The sequence below is a fragment of the Balaenoptera acutorostrata genome, chromosome 8 (assembly GCF_949987535.1).
Source record: "Balaenoptera acutorostrata chromosome 8, mBalAcu1.1, whole genome shotgun sequence".
NCBI classification, from domain to species: domain Eukaryota; kingdom Metazoa; phylum Chordata; class Mammalia; order Artiodactyla; family Balaenopteridae; genus Balaenoptera; species Balaenoptera acutorostrata.
The window spans coordinates 114,155,759-114,180,875 of NC_080071.1; the positions used below are offsets into that span (position 1 = coordinate 114,155,759).

The following is a 25,117-nucleotide window of genomic DNA, read 5'->3' on the forward strand; positions in this document are numbered from 1 at the left end:
CTTAATATCTCTGTGTACAGAGAGAGCACTGTCTTCCATGACATGAGGAGATGAGAAATAAAGGACGTTAGGGGCTTTTTGACCCCTGGGAGACAAAGCTAATTATATTAAACAGTTCTTGTGCAATGTAAGGTATCATGTAATTGAGCACTAGCATATTTATTCCAGATAACAAGAGCTATAGGAATTCAGTAAATGGAATTCAGAGACCATACTAGCATCTAGGAAGACCATGACCACACGGACCCCAAAGACCTAGATAATAATATCAAAATAATCTCCATTCCCAAGAGGCCTCAGTGAATGAATAACTTGGGAATATGACTTCTATGATACTCACCTCTTTTTCCAATTTACCTGCACAAATGTTCTCACATACCTTTCCTTACCTAGAATCAGGACCCACCACATAGAACAAACAACTAAACATGGGAGACCTATACTACAGCATTCTTGAAATACATATTCTTTAATATGAATTAAGAAGTTTTAAGCAGAAGTGTTCAACCTTTCAATTATAGAAAAACTTAAATAATATTTAAGCAGGCAAGGGCCAGAGAATTTGGGTCCTAGTTTCTACAATATAAGTATGCTGCATGGCCTTGGACAAATTAATTCCTTGACCCTGACAAGTGTTATGATTTCCACCATCCTCCCAGTTCTGAGCAGGTCCTTCACTCAAGGACAACTTTTGGCACCATTGCTTTACTTTAATTAAAGGAATGGAACTCTCTAGGTAGCCTCTGCTGATTTTTGCCCCCAAAGGTGCTTTTGGCACCAAGTAGAAGAGACCATTTGCCAACTCCATGCTTCTGTGATCAAGATCAAATTTATAGATGCTGCTATTAGTTAAGGATGTGGATTTAACTCACCTCCAGAGACTTCTGTGTTGCTCCTCAAGTTGAGTCAGCAGATGTTCAATGTATTTGTTGGAGTCCGTGTATTCCTGCACATACAGACACACAAAGACAAATAAGGCCTCATCACCATAGGCACAGGATTCTAAGACCATCTTGATCTCTACAAGAAGATTTTGGACAAGATGACCCCTTGGTCCCTCCCAGCTCTAGGAGTAGATGCTTCTATGACTTATATGCATAGTCATTTGGGGATGAATAATATTTGCCCCATATCCTGTGATCACTCCATGAACAAAGAACAGAAGAGAAATGGAGTTCTATCAAGTCAGCATAAAAATCCTCTTATTTACAGAGAAAAGCTAAATTTCATAGTCATTTACACTGTGGTCTGTTCTGCCATATAAAAGTAAGGGGTGGGGGAGGGAAGTGAGCCAAACTTACTTTCGCTGTTGACCTTAGAAGAGGAGGAATAAATTAGACAACACAGGTCTTGATTATACTGGTTTTACACAAATAATTTCCTAGCAAAAACACTATTTTTGAGCTACATAGAAGCTTTATATATTCACTGCCTTCATTCACTGGGCATCTCATTTGTATTGATGAATCACATGTTCGTTTTCCTTCATCTCCTTATATGAACAAAACAATGTAATTTGGTTTTGGTGTTTCTTTTCTTTAATTTTTATTTTCTTTTATTTATTTTCTTAGAAAATCAATCTTTGGCTTCTAAGAGGTTATAAAGGCAAGGTTTATCTTGTTTAGAACTATGCATAAAGTTTTGTAAACCAAATTATATTTTCAAGAAACATTTCCGAAAAATGAGGGATTCCTTTGAGGCATGAGAATTGCTCATAAAATCTATAGGTTATTAAATCCGATTTTTTATATTTGTGATTCCTGAATATGAGGTTCACATGCAATAGTTTCAACTGCTAACTATGTAGAAAAATACAAAAAAAAATTTGTATGATTTATTTCCTCCTGAACCTGATACTTCTTTCCCTTTCTGTATGAAGATCTAGCCCACAGGCCTCTGTGCCTACATTGCAACTACCTTAGACGGAACAGTGTGCAATGATTTCAGTTTTAAGGCACGCATGAAAGTTACTGTTTCATTTCTTATGGATTTAAGGTAAACTGGGAAGTCTAGTTAATATTGCTACTTTTTTTTTTTTTACAGATTTATTTTGATGAAATTCTATATAAAATCCGTTGTTCCTATAAAAGTATTCACTGTAATGGGTAGGAGCAGGGGAATGGAAGAAACACAGTTAAGAATTGACCTGATATAAAGGAAAGGGCCCTGTTCCAAGTTTCTGGACCTGGATCTACCTGTGTAGCCTTGGAGAAGCCTTTTTAACTTTCCACAATATTTCAGTTAGACTAGAGAGTATCCCAAGTCCTCATCTAGCTAAAACTGTTAGAATTCTATAACACTATAATTCTATTGCAGAAAATTAGCTAGAGTTTTATTCTAATTAATACACATGTTCAGTTTAGTTATTTAAACAAGACCATTGGGCACATCAAAACCAAAGCAGAAATCTCTTATCACAGGAAGTTACACTGGTCTGTGGTTATGTTATTAAGTATCCCGATCAAGCTTTAAACACGATTTATTTATTTATTTATTTTTAATTTATTTATTTATTTTTGGCTGCATTGGATCTTCATTGCTGCTCACAAGCTTTCTCTAGTTGTGGCGAGCGGGGGCTACTCTTTATTGCAGTGCATGGGCTTCTCATTGCGATGGCTTCTCTTTGTTGTGGAGCATGGGCCCTAGGTGCATGTGCTTCAGTAGTTGTGGCACGTGGGCTCAGTAGTTGTGGCGTGCGGGCTTAGTCACTCCATGGCATGTGGGATCTTCCTGGACCAGGGCTCAAACCCGCGTCCCCTGCATTGGCAGGCGGATTCTTAACCACTGCACCATGAGGGAATCCCTAAACATGATTTAGAACACTCAAAATTCTTAAAGATATTTTCAAATACATCCCATCAAAAAAAAATTTAAAGACAGTGTTTCCAAGTAAAAACAAATACAAAAACTTCAAAGTCACCCATCCATTCTTCATTCAGCTGTTTTTTTTCAACATCTCTTATATGTCAAGTGCTGTTCTAACTTCCGTAGATATAGTAATAACTAAGAGGGAGAAAGTTCCTGCCCTCAGAGAGCTTACATTCTGTAGAGAGATACATAACAAGTAAGTGAGCAGATTGATTTCAGATTGGTTACATGCTAAGAAGGAAATAACAGGTGACAGGAGGGACTTTAAGTGGGGAGAGCACCATCTTCATACACCATGGTTGGAAGAGGACTCTGAAATAACAGGTGACAGGAGGGACTTCAAGTGGGGAGAGCACCATCTTCATACACCATGGTTGGAAGAGGACTCTGAGTAAATGATTTTTGGGTTTAGACCTGAGAGAGAAGGAGGCAAGCATACAGAGAAAGGAAGAGAGCAGGGAGAACACCTCAGGCAAAGGAAATGGCATATGCAAAGGCACTCAAATGTGGTATTTAAGGAACAGAAAGGAAGCCATTGCATCCAGGAGCAGAGCCTGGGGTGTGTATTCTAAAATGAAGTTGGAGAGGAAAGCAGGGGCCAAATCACATGCAAGCTCTGGAAAACAGTTAGATTTAAACCAATAGATTTGTTATTCTGTTCATTCTGCTTAGCTCAAGTCAGAGGTGGAAGCTGAAAGGTGATTACAAATATGATCTTTGGATCAAAGAGATTTAGGTTCAAATCCTGGTTTTGGTACTTACTAGCTGTACCTCCTCAGGCCAAGTTATTTAATCTCTCTAAATCTTATTATTTTTCAGAGAGATAAATAATAATTTAAAAGGTGTTGTAAGGATTAAATAAAACAGTTTAAGCATATACCACATGCTAAGCAGTGAGCAGAGCCTTTTCTATAGGATCAAACCTCTTCTCAAAAGGCAAACCACTTTACAAGGTGAAGTTTATATCCATTGTCTCTTCTCTTACTCAACTTCAAGATGTTTAAGTGTATGCTTCTTTTTTTTGGCTGCATTGGGTTTTCATTGCTGTGTGCAGGCTTTCTCTAGTTGTGGTGAGCGGGGGCTACTCTTCGTTGCGTTGCGCGGGCTTCTCATTGTGGAGGCTTCTCTTGTTGCAGAGAACGGGCTCTAGGTGCGTGGGCTTCAGTAGATGTGGCTCATGGGCTCTAGAGTGCAGGCTCAGTAGTTGTGGCTCACGGGCTTAGTTGCTCCTCGGCATGTGGGATCTTCCTGGACCGGGGTCAAACCCGTGTCCCCTGCATTGGCAGGCGGATTCTTAACCATTGCGCCATCAGGGAAGTCCCTAAGTGTATGCTTCTTTAATTATAGTTGCTGAATTTTAGACTAGGTAGTTAGAGATCAACAATAACAATACAGATTTTCAAGCATTAAGTGTAGGTATTGATGGATTATGGTTTAAAAGCTATTTCAAATACAATACTGGCTGCTTCCATTAATTTTCCATAAAAATAACTCTAATGATGTCTTAAACAACATAACAATGGGAAACTAGAATTACAGATTCTTCATCCTTCTTTTCAGCTTAATTTTTCATCATAGCGTGCTTACTTTAATATCCAATTTTATGTTACTTGCACATTTATTGGGGTATTGCCTATACCCCACCCCTACACATACACACACACAAATAGACACCAACTGAAATGAATTGAGGAAAAAAAGATGATGCTTACATGTGTTTTTTGTTAAATGAAACAAGTTTTTCCCTGCCTAAAAGAACTTAGGCAGCACCCTCATATATTTATCATTTCTGGCCCCTGAATTGGAGAAATTCATTAACTAATAATAAATCCTTACCATTCTTTAAGAATAAAATAGGATTATTCTACTAGGAATCACTTTGGAGGTTAACTCCCAGGAAACAATGAAGGGTGATCCCAGTGGGGCTGGCAGTGGTCCACACTGGAACTACAGTCACAGCAAGTACAATGTTATAGCGACTGTGCCTATAGTGCCAGCTTGGGTATAAAGTGCATACTTTGAATGTTCTTAACATGGGCTCCAATATTCCAGAGTATCAAAGGCACAGGCAGAAAGAAAAGGGATGGCAAAATTCTACCTCAGTATAACATAGCTCCCCAAATTGCCTGAAAGACATTGGATGTTGGGAGACCTCGCAGAAAAGATTTTTAAAATGCAGATGGACAGAAGGTGGTATATATACTGTCTGCTGGTGATCCCAGGGTCTACGCGGATCATTTTAGAATAAGTAAACTGAAAACATACAACACAGAACCCATGAAGAAGTACTGGAGGACAAGAGAAAGAGAACATCACCCTCAAACACAGGAGAAGGCATCAAATCTGAAAATGATTTTCAAGAAAGTATTTTAGAAAAAACCTTAACATGTTTGGTAGTATCCAGAAAGACATGACTCTCCAAAACATGTGCAGAAAGCTTAAAAAAAGACACCGAGATAAAAAGATAGGATTAAATTAAAAACAAGACGAGCTGAAAAGAGAATAAAATGAAATAAAAAAGGAGCTGCGTGAGCTAAGAATTTCAAGGAAATATAAACTGCAATAACAGAATGGAAACTTGTTGACCCTTACATTGTGATTTTTATTATGGGATGACTCTCCACAACATGAAATTGTGCTTCAGAGAAGAGTGGGTAATGGATTATGGTGTATCGGCACTAAGTGATCACACAAATGAAGTCTACTCCTCAGTATCCCATCTAGAAACAAATCAAACTGCCCAACCCAAGTACTTAAATATTCCTCAGTATCCATGGGGGATTGGTTCCAGGACCAATTCCTGGTGATACCGAAATCCATGGATGCTCAAGTCTTTTACAGTCAGCCTTCTGTATCCACAGATGTGGAACCCATGGATACGAGGTTGACTGCACTCACTAAGCCTTCTACTGTGTCTACAGTATGATTCAATTAGTGTATATATAGTCCAATTAGTGAAGATTAATACTGCTGTAACCTAGAAGAAAAACACACACCCATATCCCCATTGTCCTTGGTGTCAATGTTCACTGTCTCTAACATTATCCATGAAAAATGTCAGCTTCCCCAGGCTTGCTTTGCCCAGCATGTACTTCTCATGTCACTCAGCACAAAGACTTTATTCAAATATAGTTATTAACTTGATGAACACTGTATTCTACTTGTTTTCCTTATGAAAAACCCACATTAGATACAATAGTAGAATTGACAATAAACACACACACACAGCCCTGTGAAGGACAAACAATCTAGGTAAATTAAATAAAGGATAAAGATGAAAATGAATAGAGACATGATGGATATTAGGTCAGAAAATGTAGGTTTGTCTATCAATTATAGCTTTTGAGTACTTGACAAGATTTGTAAGGTAAACAATGATCAAGGGATAATTAAAGAAACATTTCAGAATAGGATAGAGAAAAATAAAACACTTGATTTTACACAACAAAAAGGCTCCTCACATTCCAGGTAGAGTTTATGGAAAATCATCCACACATCCACCCACATAAGGGCTGGAAAAAAAAAGTAGTGTGTGTGTTTGGGGTGGGGATTGAGATGACTGCAAGCACCCAAACAGACAAATGGGTCTCCTATCAAGAATTTTGAAAAGGCTGGTTGCATAGCTTCTGGCCACCCCAGATGTCCATTGGCATAAGACACATAGACAAACCTTTGTGTCTTAATCCATAAACATCCCCAATAAAGTAGCTTCTATATAACAAAGCAACAGAAAGACATTCTCAGTTTTACATGAATTCGGAAAATAAAGCACCTACCTTAATTAAAAATACATGTGTGGGAGGCTGGGGGGAAGTGTTCCAAGGCGGAGGCTCAGGAAGACCCTGAAGTCACCTTGCCCCATGGACACACCAAATCTATAGCTGCATATGGAATAATTCCCTTTGAAAAAGAACTGAAAACTAGCTGAACTGCCCCATCCACAATAAATGATAAAAGGACCACATTGAGATGGGTAGGAGAGACAGAGATGTGGTCTCACCAAAAACTCCATGCCTGGTACAGAGCCCCACAATAGGGAGGGAATCTCACAAATCCAGAGCTTCTCCCCTAGGGTGAGGGGTTTGTGCCCCATATCAGCCTCTCCAGACCTTGGGACCTACAACAGAGAGATGAGCCCCCAAAATGTCTGGTTTAGAAACCAAAAGAGCTCACATCCAAGGGACCCAAAGGGCTGTGTGAACTAAAAATGCCACCTGCCATATCAGTAAACAAAGGATGTTGCAGCCATCAAGCCGTCACATTACAGCTGCCCCCAACGGTGAGCCCTGAGGGAACTCAGGATAGAGGCAAGATTTGCCCCCCATCTAGCAGCCAGCTGCTGTAGCCACCCCCAACGATGCACCCTGAGGAGACTCAGGATGAGAAGCACAGGATACTGGCCCCAGATAGCTGGGGTGCATATCAAAGGAATGATTTCAGTGAGCCCAGAATTTGCATCTTCCCATACATGGAAAAGCACTAAATTCCTTAACCTGAGATATCTGGTTTTCCTTAATTAACAGTAATCTTTGATGTTCTGACTACCTGGTCTTTGTTGCAAAAACTCCTATATGTCCTGGTTCCTGCCCTTGCCTCTCTGGAGCAGTCCCTCAGTTATCTGAGAGGCTGTGTCCCAGGCTTAAGTCCTCAGTTTTGTCCACCAAATAAAACATAACTCTCAACTTTTAGGTTGTGCATTTTTTTTCAGTCGACAGTTGAAGTGAACTGAGATTCTCCTTTCAAAAGGCTTGACATATATACACTACTATGTATAAAATAGATAACTAATGAGAGCCTAATGTATAGCACAGGGAACTCTACTCAATGATCTGTGGTGACCTAAGTGGGAAGGAAATCTGAAAAAGAGTGGATATAGTATACATATAACTGATTCACTTTGCTGTACAGCAGAAACTAACACAACATTGTAAGGCAACTGTACTCCAATAAAAATTAATTTAAAAATACATTCATACATACATACATAAATAAATAAAAGGCTTGCATGAGGTCTCACTCGCCCTAGAACCCAGTGCAAAAGTAGCAGTTTGAAAAGTGCCTGGAATGTGAAGGAGATTCCTATGCTAATCTTCAAGCATCTGCTGGAGGAACAAGAGATGGTTGGGACTCTTTCTGGAGACTGGGGTGCTGGCAGACACCATTCTGCACTCTCCCTCTACCCTGTTAGCACAGGCAGGTGTGCAGACATGGGACCCTCCCACTGTCTTGGTAAGGCAGGCAGGGATGAGTAGATGCAGCATTCCCTCACTCCCTGGCTGGGACCAGCTAGTGAGAGCGGTCACGACACTCTCCCACTCCCTTGCTGAAGCTGGCAGGGGAGCACAGACAAGGATTTTTCCTGATGTCATGCCGAAGCCAAGGAGCACGTCCTGCCCCCTATGCACTCCCGATGCCCTTCTAGAGCCAGCAGGTGCATGCGATCCACATAGAAGTTGCCCTCTGATCACCTAGCCCTGGTGGCCAAGGGGACTTGCATTCCTGGGCTCCATGGGACTGTAACAGTTGGAAAGATATTTCTTGGCAGGCTACCACCCCCAGGGCACTGCACAGGCAGCAGACTGAAACACACCTCCAGTCTTCTTATGAAAAAGGCCTATTTGCTTGTCCTGGAGATTCAGCCTGAGGCTTCAGGCTTGCCACACATCTAGAGAGTACAGAGGCACTCTCAGGGAATGTAAGACACTATCCTTGCACACTCCCTTCGCCTCACTGCAGCTCGATGATACCTCCCAGAAAGGAGCTTATACACTTGTCTAGAGGTCTGATTTATGGAAATGTTGCCCAAGGGTCATCTCCAGATTTCCTGTTCTGGAGGCCAGCAGGGTTTATGATTATGGCCCATAGGACTATATACGTGCATATTTCAAAACCTGCTGCCCGAGGGTTTGACTTTCAAACAGCCTAAAACTAAGTGCAAAATGAGATCCTTCCTCTTGGAACACTGACAGGTCTTGGCACACCCTCAACACCAGGAACCTATGAAGAATAAATCGGGCTGCTTAGACAATCACAAAGTTTCAAAAGACAACCAACCACTAGGGCAAGGTTGAATTATAAGGTTCATCACCTACACAAGGCCAACTACTTCAAAACTCAGAGAGGTAGCTGTTTCACCAATACACAGAAACAGCATCAAACAAAATGACAAAACAGAAATATGTTCCTAAAGAAAGAACAAGACAACACTTCAGAAAGAGATTTTAATGAAATGAAGATAAGTAATCTACCTGATAAAGAATTCAAAGTAATAGTCAAAATTGCTCACTGAACTCAGAAGAATAGATGAACACAGTGAGAACTTCTGCAAAGAGAGAGAAAATATAAAGAAGTACAGAACAGAAGTCACAGAGCTGAGAACACAAAAACTGAACTAAAAAACACCCTAGAAGGATTCAATAGCAGACTAGACAAAGCAGTAGAAAGAATCAGTGTTCTGGAAGACAAAGCAAGGAGACATATAAACTGAGCAGCAAAATAATAATAATAATAATAATATAATACAAGTAAAAATAAAGTGAAGAGATTTAAAGGGATCTATGGGAAAACACCAAGAGGACTAACATTAACATTATGGGGGTCTCAGGAGAAGAGAGAAAGAAAGGGGCAGAACTTATTTGAAGAAATAATGGCTAAAAATTTCCCTAACCTGGGAAAGGAAACAGACATCCAGGTCCAGGAAGCCCAGAGAACTCCAAATAAGATGAACCTCAAGAGATCTACACCAAGATACATTATACTTAAAATGTCAAAAATTGAAGACAATAAGAGAACCTTAAAAGCAGCAAGAGAAAAGCAACTTGTTATGGGTGAGGGAAAGCCAATAAGACTAGCAGCATATTTTTTTTAGCAGAAACATTGTGGGCCAGAAGGGAGTGGCATGATATATTCTCAGTGCTGAAAGAAAAAAATTACTCCAAGAATACTCCACCCAGCAAGATTATCACTCATCATGAAAGAAGAGATAGAGTTTTTCAGTCAAACAAAAGTTAGATGAGTTCATCACCACCAAACCAACCTAACAAGAAATGTTAAAGGGACTTCTTTAACCTGAAAAGAAAGATCACTAATTAATAACAAGAAAATATATGAAAGTCAAATTCTCACTGGTAAAGATAAATATTTAGCAAAGGTAGTGGATTAATCACTTATAAGGTTAGTGTCAAGTTTAAAAGACAAAAGTAGCAAAATTAACAAAAATACAATAATTATTTAAGGGATACCTAAGAGACAGAAGTAAAAAGATGAAATGTAGTGGAGAGGTAAAGATGTAGAGTTTTGGAATAAGCTCAAATTTAAGTTAGTATTAACTTAAAATGGACTTTTATATACATAGGACATTATATGTGAACCATATGATAACCACAAAGCAAAAACCTAGAGTAGATACACACACACAAAAAGAGAGAAAGGAATCTCAACATAACAACTAAAGGAATCTCAACATAACAACTAAAGGAATCTCAACATAACAACTAAAGGAATCTCAACATAACAACTAAAGGAATCTCAACTAAACTAAGTCATCAAAGCACAAGGAAAGAGAGCAAGAGAAGAAGAAAGTAACAGAGAGGAACTACAAAAAAACAGGCAGAAAAATTAACAAAATGGAAGTAAATTAATATTTATCAATAATTACCTTAAATGTAAATGGACTAAATTCTTCACTCTAAAGACAGAGTGCCTGAATTGATTAAAAAACAAAACAAAAATCAAAAACAAAAACAAAACAAAACAAAAAAACAAGACTCATCTATATGCTGCCTACAAGAGACTCACTTTAGGTATAAGGACATACATGTACTGAAAATGAAGGAATGGAAAAAGATATTGCATGCAAATATTCAATAGAAACAAAAAGAAAGCTGGGATAGCTATACTCATATCAGACAAAATAGACTTTAAAACAAAGACTGTAGTAATAGACAAAGAAGGGCACTACATAATGATAAAAGGGTCAATTAAACAAGAATATGTAATTTTATAAATATATATGCACCCAACATAGAAGCACCTAAATATAAAAAGCAAATATTAACAGACCTAAAGGGAGAAAGTATAACAATACAATAATAGTAGGGGAGTTTAATACCCCACTTACATCAGTGGATAGATCATTCAGACAGAAAATCATAAGAAAACTCTGGCCTTAATTACATCTTACATCATATTGACTTAATAGACATATATAGAATATTCCATCCAAAAGCAGCAAAACACATTCTTTTCAAGTACACATGGAACATTCTCCAGGACAGATCATGTGTTAAGCCATAAAACAAATTTCAATAAATTTAAGGAGACTGAAATCACATCAAGCATTTCTTCCAGCCACAATGGCATGAAACTTAAAATCAATTACGAGAAGAAGACTGTAAAACTCACAGATACGTGGATATTTAACGACATGCTACATACAACCGCTGGGTCAATGAAAAAAATCAGTGGAGAAATAAAAACATACTTAGAGACAAATGAAAATGAAATACAACATACCAAAACCTATGTGATGCAGCAAAAGCAGTTCTAAAAGGGACGCTCACAGAAATACTGGCCCACTTTAAGAAAGAAGAAAAATCTCCAATAAACAATCTAACTTTACACCTAAAGAAACTAGAAAAAGAAGAAACAAAGTTAGTAGAAGAAAGTAAATAATAACAATCGGAGCAGAAATAAATAAAATAGAGGCTAAAAGGACAATAGGAAAGTCAGTAAAACTAAGAGCTGATTCCTTGAAAAGATAAACAAAATTGACAAACCCTTAGCCAGACTCACCAAGATAAAAAGAGGCCTTAAATAAATAAAATTCAAAATTGAAGAGGAGATGTTACAACTGATAGCATAGAAATACAAAGGATCTTAAAAGACTACTCTGAACAATTATATGCCAACTCATTGGACAACACAGAAGAAATGAATACATTTTTAGAATCACACAATCTTTAGAGACTGAATTGGGAAGAAATAGAAAATCTGAACAGACCAAAACACATAAAGAGATTGTGGGAGGGTTCTGATTACCTATTCAAACAAAAGTTTGGTACCAGATGGCTTTTCTAGTGAAGTTTATCAAACGTTCAAAGAAGAGTTAATACCTATTCTTCTCAAATTCTTTCAAAAAGTTGAAGAGGAGGAAATGCTTCCAAACTCATTTGATGAGGCCAGCATTACTGTGACACCAAAATCCAGACAAGCACATCACCATAAATGAAAATTACAAGTCAATATCCCTGATGAACACAGATGCAAAAATCCTCAACAAAATGTTAGCAAACCACATTCAACAATACATTAATAGGATGATACACCATGATCAAGTGGGATTTATTCAAGGGATGTAAAGAAGGTTCAACATCAACAACATCTGCAAAGCAACGTGATACATTACATTAACAAAATGACAAATACAAACCATATGATCACCTCAATAGATGTACAAAAAGCTTTTGACAAAATTCAATATCCATTTATGTTAAACTTTCAACAAAGTGGGTAGAGAGGGAATGTACCTCACCATAATAAAGGCCATATATGAGAAGCCTACAGCTAACATACTCAACAGTGAAAAGCTGGAAGTGTTTCCTCTAAGATCAGGAACAAGATAAGAATGTCCACTCTCCCCACTTCTATTCAACATAGTATTGGAAGTCCTTGCCAGAGCAATTATGCAAGAAAAATAAAAGGCATCCAAATTGGAAAGAAATAAGTAAAACTCTCACTATTTGCAGATGAAATGATTTTATATAGAGAAAACCCTAAACTTTTCACAAAAAGACTGTTAGAACTACGAAACAAATTTAGTGAAGTGGCAAGGCATAAAATGTCTATACACTAACAGAAAAAGAAATTAAGAAAACAGACCCATTTACAATTGCATCAAAAAGAATAAAATACCTAGAAATAAATTTAACCAAGAAGATGAACGACCTGTACTCTGAAAACTCTAAGACACTGAAGAAAGAAACTGAAGACACAAAGAAATGAAAAGATGTTCCATGCTCTTGGATTGGAATAGTTAATATTGTTAAAATGTCCATATTACTCAAAGGATTCTATAGAGTCAATGAATTACCTATCAAACTTCTAACGTTATTTCATAGAAACAGAACAAACAATCCTAAAATTAGTATGGCAACACAAAAGACTGTGAAAAACCAAAGCAATCTTGAGAAAGAAGAACAAAGCTGGAGGCATCATGCTCCTGGATTTCAAATTATATTATAAAGCTAGAGTAATCAAAATAGTGTGGCACTGACATGAAAACAGACACATAGATCAATGGAACAGGACAGAGAATCCAGAAATAAACCTACAAGTATACGGTCAATTAATTAGTGACAGAAGAGCCAAGAATATGCAATGGAAAAAGGGCTGTCTCTTCAATAAATGGTGTTGGGAAAAGTGGACAGCCACATGCAAAAGAATGAAACTAGACCACTATCTTACACCATACCCCAAAATTAACTCAAAATGGATTAAAGACTTGAATGTAAGACCTGAAGTCATAAAACTCCTAAAAGATAAAATAGATGGCAAGCTCCTTGACATGAGTCTTTGTGATGAATTTTTAAATCTGACTCCAAAAGCATAGGCAAAAAAAATCAAAAATAAACAAGTGGGACTACATCAAACAAAAGAAGCTTTTGCATAGCAAAGTAAACCATCAACAAAAGGCAGAGACAACCTTCTGAAAGGGAGAATATATTTGCAAGTCATATACCTGATAAGGAGTTAATATCTAAAATATAGAACTTATACAACTCAATAGCAAAAAAAAAAAAAACCAAAAACCCAAACAATCTGATTTTTAAATAGGCAGAGGATTTGAATAGATATTTTTCTAAAGAAGGCAAACAAGCAGTCAACAGGTACATGAAAAGATGTCCAATATCACTAGTCATCAGGGAAATGTGAATCAAAACTACAATGAAATAACACCTCACACCTGTTAGAATGGCTATTACCAAAATGACAAGTCTTGCCAAGGATGTGGAGAAAAGGGTACTCCCATGCACTGTTGGTGGGAATGTAAATTGGTGCAGCCACTTTGGAAAACAGCATGGAGTTTCCTCAAAAAATTAAAACTAGGACTACCATATGATCTACTAATTCCACTTCTTGGTATTTATCTTAAAAAACCCCAAAAACCCCTAACTCGAAAAAAATATATGCACCCCCATGTTCATTGCATTATTTACAATAGCCAAGATATGGAAATAACCCAAATGTCCATCAATGGATGAATGGATAAAGAAAAAGTGGTATATCTATCATCTATCTATCTATCTATCTATCTATCTATCTATCTATAAATAACACACACACACACAATGGAATATATTATTCAGCCACAAAAAAGAATGAAATCTTGTTATTTGTGACAACCTTGGACCTTGAGAAAATTAAGCTAAGCAAAATAATTCAGAAAAAAAGATAAATACTGTATGATTTCACTTATATGTGGAATCTCAAAAACAAAAACTAAACAAAACCAAAATCATAGATACACAGAACAGAACGGTGGTTGCCAGAGGGGAAGGGGGCTGGGGAGTGGGCAAAAGTGGTGAAGGGGATCAAAAGGTAAAAACTTCCAGTTACAGAATAAATAAGTAATGGGGGACGTACTGTATAGCATAGTGACTATAGTCAATGATATTGTAGAGCATACTGCAAAGGTGCCAAGAGAGTAAATCCTAAAGTTAACTTTCTGTGGTGATGGATGCTATCGAGATTTACTATGGTGGTCATTTCACAGTGCATACAAATATCAAATCATTGTCCTGTATACCTGAAACCAATATAATATTATATGTCAATTAAATCTCAATAAATTTTTAAAAAATATGTGTATCTTAAACTTTCTTAAAAGTTTGTGTATATATACAAGCATATACAAATATCCAAGAGATGAGTAAAAAGTATTTACCAGATATGTACATGTGTATATGTGTGTATGTGCATGTGTGCATATACACATACATTCTATACTGAACAGTGAATAAAAAATATGGAATTCAAAATATAAAAGGAAGTTTCAAAATTATTTAAACAGATTTTTTTATGTCTGAAATGTAACTACAATTATAAAATTAAATATAAACATCCTAGAAGGAGGATGTAGAGTACACATTATGAATCTTTGCGGTGGACAGAAAGAGGAGGAAGACAAAGAGGGAAGCTAGAGGATGCAAAGTCTCTCTGTACATAGAGACTTAGGTACAAGGGTGTGCTTTGCCTACACATTTAACAGTTGGGAAAAGCAGTTTAGTAATACATCAAGGAAATTAAAACATCCATGTACATTTGATCCAGAAATTCCATGTCTAGGAATCATCCTGAGTAAAATGTCAAAACTAATGATGTTCAAAATATTCTTTACAGCAATATAAAAAAAAAAAACAACACCTGATATCTTGGGTTCCAAAAATAAAGGATTGTTTAAAATAAAGCACACTTTATCCATTTGGAGAATTATACAATTCCTTAAATTTGTAAAGAATATATAATAAAATGGATAACAGTATAACGTTAGGTGAAAGAAGCGTGATGTAAAACTGCATAATCCTATATATCACAGTTTTGAAAATATATAAAAGATCAAAAGAGAATAAAGCAAACAATATATGGTAGTACTATGGGCTAAATTAATTTCTTCTGTATACTTTTCTCTTTCTAGTTTTAAAATACTATATACTCACTATATAAATATTAAAGGTGATCAATATTATTTAGAAAAATGCAGTCCAAGAAAATAATGTCCACAAAGTTTTAATTATAATTAAATTTTAGAAAGCTGGATCTAAAATACCACAATAAAACAAAATCCTTTATATTAGTCTAAAGCTAAGCTGGTGTTTGAAACAACGAAGCCTTTTTTTCACTTGTTCTTGTCAATGTTCTGCTAAAAGTATTTCACCCAAGTTAGGATTGGCGAGGAACACCAAGTTATACCACAACATATTTGTATAATATGTTTTAAAATTTTTACAAAGGTACAGCATCTGTTCCTTGGCTAAAGTTTATGCAAATTAGAATCATTTTGGACATATATTTCAGGAAGTTTGCTGTTCACTTCTTTAACGTACATGTTTCAGGGCAATTAGTATGAAACATTTAAAGCAATTACGTTTATAGATATACTGAACATTGCATATCTGTGTAGTATAAGCCCACTTAATGTGAACCTTGTACTGTCTGATTTGGGTCAGTTTTGAGCGAAGTCCATTATAAATTTATTCTAATGATGAGAGGATCTCATTTTTCACTCACGTCAAGTGGAGTTTAAAATATAATACTATTTCAAAGCTTGCAGAGATCCAAAATCCCTCCTAATAATCTTCATGTTATAATCAGCGTCATTTATGTCAGAGCTTGTGAAATCCTGTCAGCAGTTTTATCACTCCTAATGTAGGATTCCCAATCCACCTGTGGGCAAAGCAGCACGAACTAGGAGGCCAGCTGTTCGAATCAACAGAACCAGCACTAGTTACAGGATTTTCCATACTTAGGAAATGACTAACTGCTATAACAAGTGATGCTGCCCTCAAAGGTTATTTTGTCACCTTAATGAAAAGGTACACCTACACGGTAAATGTAAAAAACTAAAACATACCCATTTTGGGAATTACACACAAGGTAATAGATGGAAAGGTGCCTCATACTTGACTGGCATCTGTGCCAACATAAATTCTTCCAATAAAATATTTTTAAATGTTGAACACCACAAACAAATCAATTCAGGAATACCAGCTCTAACAGATTAATCTCACTGCAATTATCTCCCCACTAGCCATTTCTAATTCCTCTTTCCTGTTCATTCTTCAAACCTTGCTTCTACTGCAAATTCTTCCATGGAACTGTTCCATTAGAGCCACCAATGGCCTCCGCAAGGTGGAAACACGGGATATTGCTTGATCCTTATTGTATGAATAGTTCCTGGAGCAAGACATTCGAAATCATATTCTCTCCCTCCCTGGTTTTCTGTGGAAGTGTTTCCTGTCTCCTTCTATCACTCTGAGATCGTCTTTTTCCTTCCTTCTTCTTCTTCGAGCCCATAATGTACCAAGAGTAAGGTTCCATCACAGGCCCTCTTTCTACTGGAAAATCTAGTAGACTACTAGGGCTTCAACATTTGCCCAAAATCCAGAGACTCTCAATTATTTACCTGCATGCTAGCTCACCCTCCTGAGGTCCAATCCTGTATATCTGGCTATTTACCAAACAGATCCCTCTGCATGTGCCACAACTCTTCAAAGCATGTCTTCCTTCATCTTTGTATCCTAGAGGATAATGCTAGGATATTAGAATGCTAATGCTAAGTATTAGAATACTTAGCAGAGCACTTGGAACACTGCAAACGTGTGTTAAATAAATGAATGAGTAAATTAGTTAATTAGCTAGATGTACTGAGTCTAATAACAAGAGAATCTGAAATTATAAGGCTGTCGGTTTGGCCTTCCAGAACAGTTTTTTAACTATGTCATGGACATTAGGTAGTTTTCCAAACTTACCGTATACTCATTTTTATTCTATTAGTACAAACCAGAAATGGCATCTCAAAGATAATCTATGGACAATTTTGCAAAATCTGTGTGTTCCTCTGATCTCATAATCCTGGGGAAGATTTAGCTACATTGCTTATCTATGCTATGTAAATCACACAGGCTGTCAAAGATTTCAACACAATGCAAAACGTCATAACCAAAGTTTGTTGTCAAACAGAGGGATAATGGATAGCATGGTGAATAGTAAACCCTACAGGATGAAACCATCTCTTAATCTCTGTCACATATGAGAAGTTCATTAACATGAATTATAGTGACAGAATATAGACAAATAGCACATGCGGCCACCGAAAAGTTTTATTGCCTGCTATTCTGTATCAAGACAATGCAATTAATGCAAATCAAACTATGAGTATAGCTTAGCAGAACATTGTAGTACAATACATCTCAATCTGTTGGAGACTACTAAATTGTCCCCCATATATTATGAGGACATTGTATATTTATTTTAAAGATAACTCCAACAAATAACAAGGTCCTACCGTATAGCACAGGGAACTATTTTCAATATCCTGAGATAAGCCATCATGGAGAAGAATATGAAAAAGAATGTGTGTGTGTGTGTGTGTATATATTTATATATATGTATATATGTATATATATAACTATAACTGAATATATATATACACACATATAACTGAATCACTGTGCTGTACAGAAGAAATTAACACAACATAAAAATCAACTATACTTCAATAAAAAAATAAAAGTAAAGATAGCTTCCACTCCTCCCCAGTTTCAGCTGAACACTTGGTTCCTAAGCTGGAGTTTCTATTTCCCAATAAGTTAGGTGTGAACATGTGACTGAGTTCAAGCCAACGACATGTGAGCAAAAATGGTACGTGCAACATCCAAGGACTCTCTGACTTAAAGACAAGATGCTTGCCCATTACACACTCTTCCCCTGGCTGGGAATGGTAACAACCCCGGGCCCAGAGACAGAAGGGCAAAATTGATTGATCTTCAAGCAGCTGTCTGCCCACCCTAATCTTTCCCTTTCCTTCTTATGTGAAAAAGAAATAAGTTTCTATCTTATATAAAACACATTTTTGGGTCTCTTTGTTACACAACTTAGCCTGTACTGTAAGTAACAGAATAAATATTCTGTTCAAAAGACAATTCTTCCAAAATTAACACAGCAAACAGACAAAGTGAAATACTAAGCCAACTTAACATCTCTATATTTCTTGATTGATTGATATACTTTGTAGTCATTTTCCAAAGCACTTTGGCATCCCATTCTCATTTAATCCTCACAACATCTTTGAGTCATGGTCACCATTTCAATTTAGAAAACTACAGTTAGATTATCCTTAGATGCTCTGTTTGGGTCAAACAATGACAGACTTCAGACAACTGCTCAATTTAGCACATTTCCTACTGCCCCAGGCCAAACTGAAGCAGGAGAATGACCTTCCCTGTGGGCTAATTGCTCTCAAAGTAGATTCTATGCTGGTAAGATGGAAACTAGAGGCAGAAGGAACTTCCCCAGCCCCCCCTCACTTAGGGGAATCTGGCTATATGCAAAGCCATAAAACCAAGTCAGGAATAAACCTCCAAATTTATACAAACTATATATCTTGTGTAAGTTTGACTTTGGCTTTGCTTTGATTTCCCTGCCCCAGTTCAACAAGGCCAAGGGCAGAAATTAGATTGTAGTCACATATTCAGCACTCTATTCTAAGAAATGGAATGAATTCAAGCACAATACCTTTTAATTTTTATCACATTTGACAAAGATGCTATTACTGATACCTAGATATTCTTTAAGGAAAAGACATAAGAGGTATATTTGGTTTTAAGTGGGAAAGAGAAGTGATTATTGTATTTCTAAGCTGCCTATGTTATTTTCGTACATATTGCTTTTTTAGCAATTTGGGAGATAAGTACATATTTGTCAAGTAAGGGACTCATTTATATGGAAAAAATAACTTATTTTTAATTTTTCTTCTCTTTTTCCTGAAGTGGAAATGAAAAATAATTCAATCAGTCCTGAAGTTCTGCAAGTCAGTAACATATCATTTGTCAGCAAGGCAGTAGATTATACATATATTATCTCAACAAAAAAATCAGTCACTATAAAAAAATAAATGACATGGTTAGCAGAGCCCTCATTTCACCCTTGATTCTTGCTTTGATGGAGAGACACTGACAGAGCCTTACATAAGTGGAAAGCATCAGTTAGGTTACCAGCTACTGTAAGTAGAAGAGTTTGGCCACAGAAAGTTCAAGGACTATTCTAAATCCCAGTATCACATCAAAACACAGCAGGAATTGACTGATGGATCCATTGCATTAATACACTGGACTTTTCACATTTCCTTCCACTCAAACATCAGATCACAGAATGCCATTTCACTCACTACAGTGTATCATGGCCCCCTGAGCCTACTACTATCAACACCCTTCAAAATCTGGCTAGTTATCTTCTAATTTTATCTCCTGTTATTCCCCAAAGCTGTCCTAGGACTCTGGTGAAGGCAGACTCCTTGCTTTTCCTGAAAAGGCCAAGATATAAACTCTGTGCAATCTCAGCACCTAGCAAAGGACTGCAGATAGGTAGGTGCCAAGAGATAAGTTGCACCAATGTCACCCACTGTTAGGCTTTTTTTTTTTTTAAGCATCCTTATTGGAGTATAATTGCTTTACAATGGTGTGTTAGTTTCTGCTTTATAACAAAGTGAATCAGCTATACATATACATATATCCCCATATCTCCTCCCTCTTGCGTCTCCCTCCCACCCTCCGTATCCCACCCCTCCAGGTGGACACAAAGCACCGAGCTGATCTCCCTGTGCTATGCGGCTGCTTCCCACTAGCTATCTATTTTACATTTGGTAGTGTATATATGTCCATGCCACTCTCTCACTTCATCCCAGCTTACCCTTCCCCCTCCCCGTGTGGCCATTCTGACCAGCGTGAGGTGATACCTCATTGTAGTTTTGATTTGCATTTCTCTAATAATTAGTGATATTGAGCATCTTTTCATGTGTCTCTTGGCCATCTCTATGTCTTCCTTGGTGAAATGTCTATTTAGGTCTTCCACCCATTTTTTAACTGGATTGTTTGTTTTTTGGTATTGAGCTCCATGAGCTGTTTGTATATTTTGGAGATTAATCCTTTGTCTGTTGTTTCATTTGCAAATATTTTCTCCCATTCTGAGGGTTGTCTTTTTGTCTTGTTTATGGTTTCCTTTGCTGTGCAAAAGCTTTTAAGTTTAATGAAGTCCCATTTGTTTATTTTTGTTTTTATTTCTGTTACTCTAGGAGGTGGGTCAGAAAAGATCTTGCTGTGGTTTATGTCAAAGAGTGTTCTTCCTATGTTTTTCTCTAAAAGTTTTATAGTGTCTGGTCTTACATTTAAGTCTTTAATCCATTTGGAGTTTATTTTTGTGTATGGAGTTAGGGAGTGTTCTAATTTCATTCTTTTACATGTAGCTGTCCAGTTTTCCCAGCACCACTTATTGAAGAGGCTGTCTTTTCTCCATTGTATGTTCTTGCCTCCTTTGTCATAAATTAGGTGCCCATATGTGCGTGGGTTTATCTCTGGGCATTCTATCCTGTACCATTGATCTATATTTCTGTTTTTGTGCCAGTACCTTATTGTCTTGATTACTGTAGCTTTGTAGTATAGTCTGAAGTCAGGGAGCCTGATTCCTCCAGTTCCATTTTTCTTTCTCAAGATTGCTTTGGCTATTCGGGGTCTTTTGTGTTTCCATATGAATTGTAAGATTTTTTGTTCTAATTCTGTGAAGAATGCCATTGGTAGTTCGATAGGGTTTGCACTGAATCTGTAGATTGCTTTGGGTAGTATAGTCATTTTCACAATATTGATTCTTCCAATCCAAGAACATGGTATATTTCTCCATCTGTTTATGTCATCTTTGATTTCTTTCATCAGTGTTTTATAGTTTTTAGCCTCCTTAGCCAGATTTATTCCTAGGTATTTTATTCTTTTTGTTGCAATGGTAAATGGGAGTGTTTCCTTAATTTCTCTTTCTGATTTTTCATTGCTGGTGTATAGGAATGCCAGAGATTTCTGTGCATTAATTTTGTATCCTGCAACCTTACCAAATTCATTGATTAGTTCTAGTAGTTTTCTGGTGGCATCTTTAGGATTTTCTACATATAGTATCTTGTCATCTGCAAATAGTGACAGTTTTACTTCTTCTTTTCCAATTTGGATTCCTTTTATTTCTTTTTCTTCCCTGATTGCTGTGGCTAGGACTTCCAAAACTATGTTGACACTGTTAGGCTTTTTAAGAGACTAGTGAACCTGAACAGGGCTGAAGCATCACCAGGGGAGAAGAACACATTTGTTTACTTGTAGTGATGGTTCTCATTTGTTCATCTGTATCACCTGGAGGGCTGGTTAAACCAGACTGTTGGGCCCCAGTCCCCAAACTTCTGATTCAGTGGATGTGAGATGGAGCCCGAGAACTTGCATCTCTCACAAGCTCCCGGGTGATTCTGAGGCTGCTAGTCTGGAGCCCACTCTTTGAAAATCACTGGCTTATGGTAACAGGGATTAATTTATTACTTAGCCCTACGATCATTCACTGTCCCCGTAAAGGAATCAGCAAGACAAGTGTAAAGAACACCACATTCAATTATTCAGCAAAAACTTTTGAGTATCAATCATGATCAGGCATTCTTCTAGGTTGGGGAATCCAGCCATGCACGATTTGGGCAAAAGTCTCTGCCTTCATGAAAGTTACATTTTTGTGGAGGAGGCAAACAAAGTGAGTGAGTTTTGAAAGTAAGCGTTATGTGGAAAAGTTAAAGAGAGAAGGGGGGAAGGAGGAGGTGCGGTAGAGGGGTGGGTTAATATAGCCTGGGACAGGAAGAGGCATTTCAGCGAAGACCTTAAGGAAATGAGGGAACTAATCCAGGTGACCATCCTGGAGGCTCATCCCAGGCAGAGAGAAGAACAAACACAAAGGCTTTGAGGCGGGAGTGAGCAGGGAAGTTCCAGTAACGGTACTGAGGGCAGGGTGGCCCCCCGCACAGACACAGGGTGTGGGGAAGAGACAGACCATGAGGGACTCACAGGCCTCATAAGGACTTTGTCTTTTGCTCTCAATGAAATAGGAGCAATCTCAGTGGCATTTGCTTTGAGGAGTGAAACAATCTGACTTAAGTTTGAAAGTGATCCCTCAGGCTGCTGTTAGTGGCAGGAGGGGGGGCAGGAGCAGAAGCAGGGAGACCGCTGGAGGCTCCTGGAAAATGACAGTCACTCGGACTAGAGACGTCCCAGGGAGAAGCAGAAGTTGTTGGATTCAAGATGAGCTTTGATGATCGAGGTGGCAGACAACTGACAGACTGAATGTGAGAATGAGGAAACAGAAAAGAATCAAAGACAGTATCTGGGCTATGGCTTAAGAAGTCGGAGGATGTGACACGGACAGAGGGAAGATCTGGAGGGAGCACGTGTGTGCCAGGGCCGTGAGTGAATTGTCCTCCTCTGGGCGGTCAAGTGTAAGATGCCTATTGCATATGGGAGAGGAGAGGTCGACGAGGACAGTCGTCTTCAGGAGAGAGGTATGGGAGACTGGAATCTGGGATTCGAGACGGTGCACGGAGAGCATCTGGAGCGACAAGACAGAGGTGAGATCACCTGAGGAAGGAACAACACGGAAGACAAAAAGACCCAGTAATTAAAGGTTGGGAGGAGAAGAATTAGCCAATAAGAGAGGAGAAGCCAGTGAGAGAGGAGGAGAGGTGAATTTTTCAAAATAAAGTGTTTCAAGAAGAAGAGAGTGCCAAATACAATCAAGGATCAAGTAAGGCAGGCCCCAAAGTTAGCCTGGGCTCTTGCCAATACGGAGCCCTCAGTGGCCTGACAGAAACAGTTTTCGTGGAGTGGGCTCTCCAGAGTCCTCTTTGGGGAGATTCAAGGAAAGTTTGATGCTAGGTTGGAGAAAAAGTATGAACAGAGCTTTCTAGAAAATATCATGTGGTTCTTAAAGATCAGTGCTCTTGAGAGGAAAAATGGCAGATTCCAGGTCCCAGCTAAGAGATTTTGGTTCTGTAAATCTGGGAGTCAGGGAAGCCCCAGAGACCGAATTTTAACAAGAATAGAGAGCAAGATATTGTCAGTTTTCTGGGGGCAACTTTGGAGAATGGTCTGCCACATGGAGGTTTCAGTCATTTCTGAGGGCCTAACGCAACAACAAAAAAACAGCCAATCACCAATAACTAATCAACTAACCTAACCCTTCCCTGAACTCACAACACTTGTTCTGCCCTCATGAGTCGGGGCCTTGGAGTCTGTTGACGTTCCCATATTGTTAAGGGACAAGACTGGGAACATAAAGATGTCTTAGAAAAACAGTACATGATTCTATCCATGTTGAAGCCAGGAACTCTTCTAGGAAAACTTGGGCTGCCTATCCTAGGAAGGTACCCTTTGCCACACAAGAGACCTGTAAACATATTTTAAAATCTTTTTTGTTTTCATATTCATCGTTGGTAAGAGACTTCCCCCAAGAAACGGGCTATCTCCTACTGGGTGAGAAGATGATGCATTTATGCATTAACACCGAAACCTTGTTTGGGTTTTATTTTCTGAGCCTGAAAGCATTTGTAGCTTCAAGGATTTGAGTATATTGCCTATTAAAATGCATTTCTCACTTGCGGGCACTATACATTAATCACACTGGAGGAAAACATTCCTCCCGGAGACAGATGTTTCAAAGACTTCCTCTCATGACCTCTGGGTTGGGATGGGCGGTGCGCAGAATCAGATCTCATCGATGTCTATATTTTCATCATAAAAATGAGAAAATGAAGGTAATGGACCCGATCTGGAGTTTTCCTCACTATCCTGTGGCTGGAGGTTATTGTTGAAAGTATTTAAACATTCAGACTTGTTTGGGTGAAGAGAAACAGTAGCTCTGTCTTGCTGTATTTCCTAAGACAAGAAAAGGCAGTGTATATAGGGAGCGTGGGAGGGAGGGAGATGCAAGAGGGAAGAGATATGGGGATATATGTATATGTATAGCTGATTCACTTTCTTATAAAGCAGAAACTAACACACCATTGTAAAGCAATTATATTCCAATAAAGATGTTAAAAAAAAAAAAAGGCAGGACATCTGAATGGCCACCACTGACCACCTCGTCTTCCTCTTACCCCTAAATCTAGTCTCCATATTGACATCAAATGATATATTATGGGAGACCTCAGGTGTCCCCTGACACACACCTTAGGAATTCAAGGATGGTGGCCCTGAAGAGATACACCATCTCTCAGCAACCTTCTCTGATGTAATATTCTGCAGGGTATACGTGTGTGTGTGCACACATGTAGAGCAAATCTGTATTACCAGTGCAAAATATGAAGGAAGGCTAAAAAGTTATGAAGAATTCTGGAAGTCAAAGATTTTCATGTGATTGACAAAAGCTATAAAGCCACAATCCAAAACAAGAAAAAACTATCATGAAGATAAGGGCTGAACCAGGAAAACTCCAAGCTCGGATGGAACAGAGAAAGAGTAGGAGGGGTGTCTTGGGCAATAGTCTGTGTGTTCAATTCAAATGTACTATTCTGTGGCCATCTCCCTTCCTGCACACACCAAAAGGCAAAGTAACAGGGAAGCTTGAACTCAGGATAAAAAAGAACTGTCTTCATAGAGAATAGACTGTTGGTTGCCAAGAGGGAGGAGGG

At 38.0% G+C, this 25,117-nt stretch overlaps 1 protein-coding gene across 14 annotated transcripts in view; it reads right to left on the reverse strand.

Annotated features, from left to right (window-relative positions):
* The window catches only part of NCKAP5 (NCK associated protein 5), a 1,062,317-nt gene that overhangs the window by 659,908 nt on the left and 377,292 nt on the right, over positions 1-25,117 (reverse strand). For all 14 annotated transcript variants that reach the window (XR_009009050.1, XR_009009051.1, XM_057551412.1 and 11 more), the window contains one exon: positions 873-946. Coding sequence is in view for 11 of the 14 variants with exons in the window: in XM_057551412.1 (XP_057407395.1) it covers positions 873-946 (74 nt within the window). In the remaining 3 variants the exon portion in view is untranslated. The remainder of the gene's footprint in view (positions 1-872; positions 947-25,117) is intronic.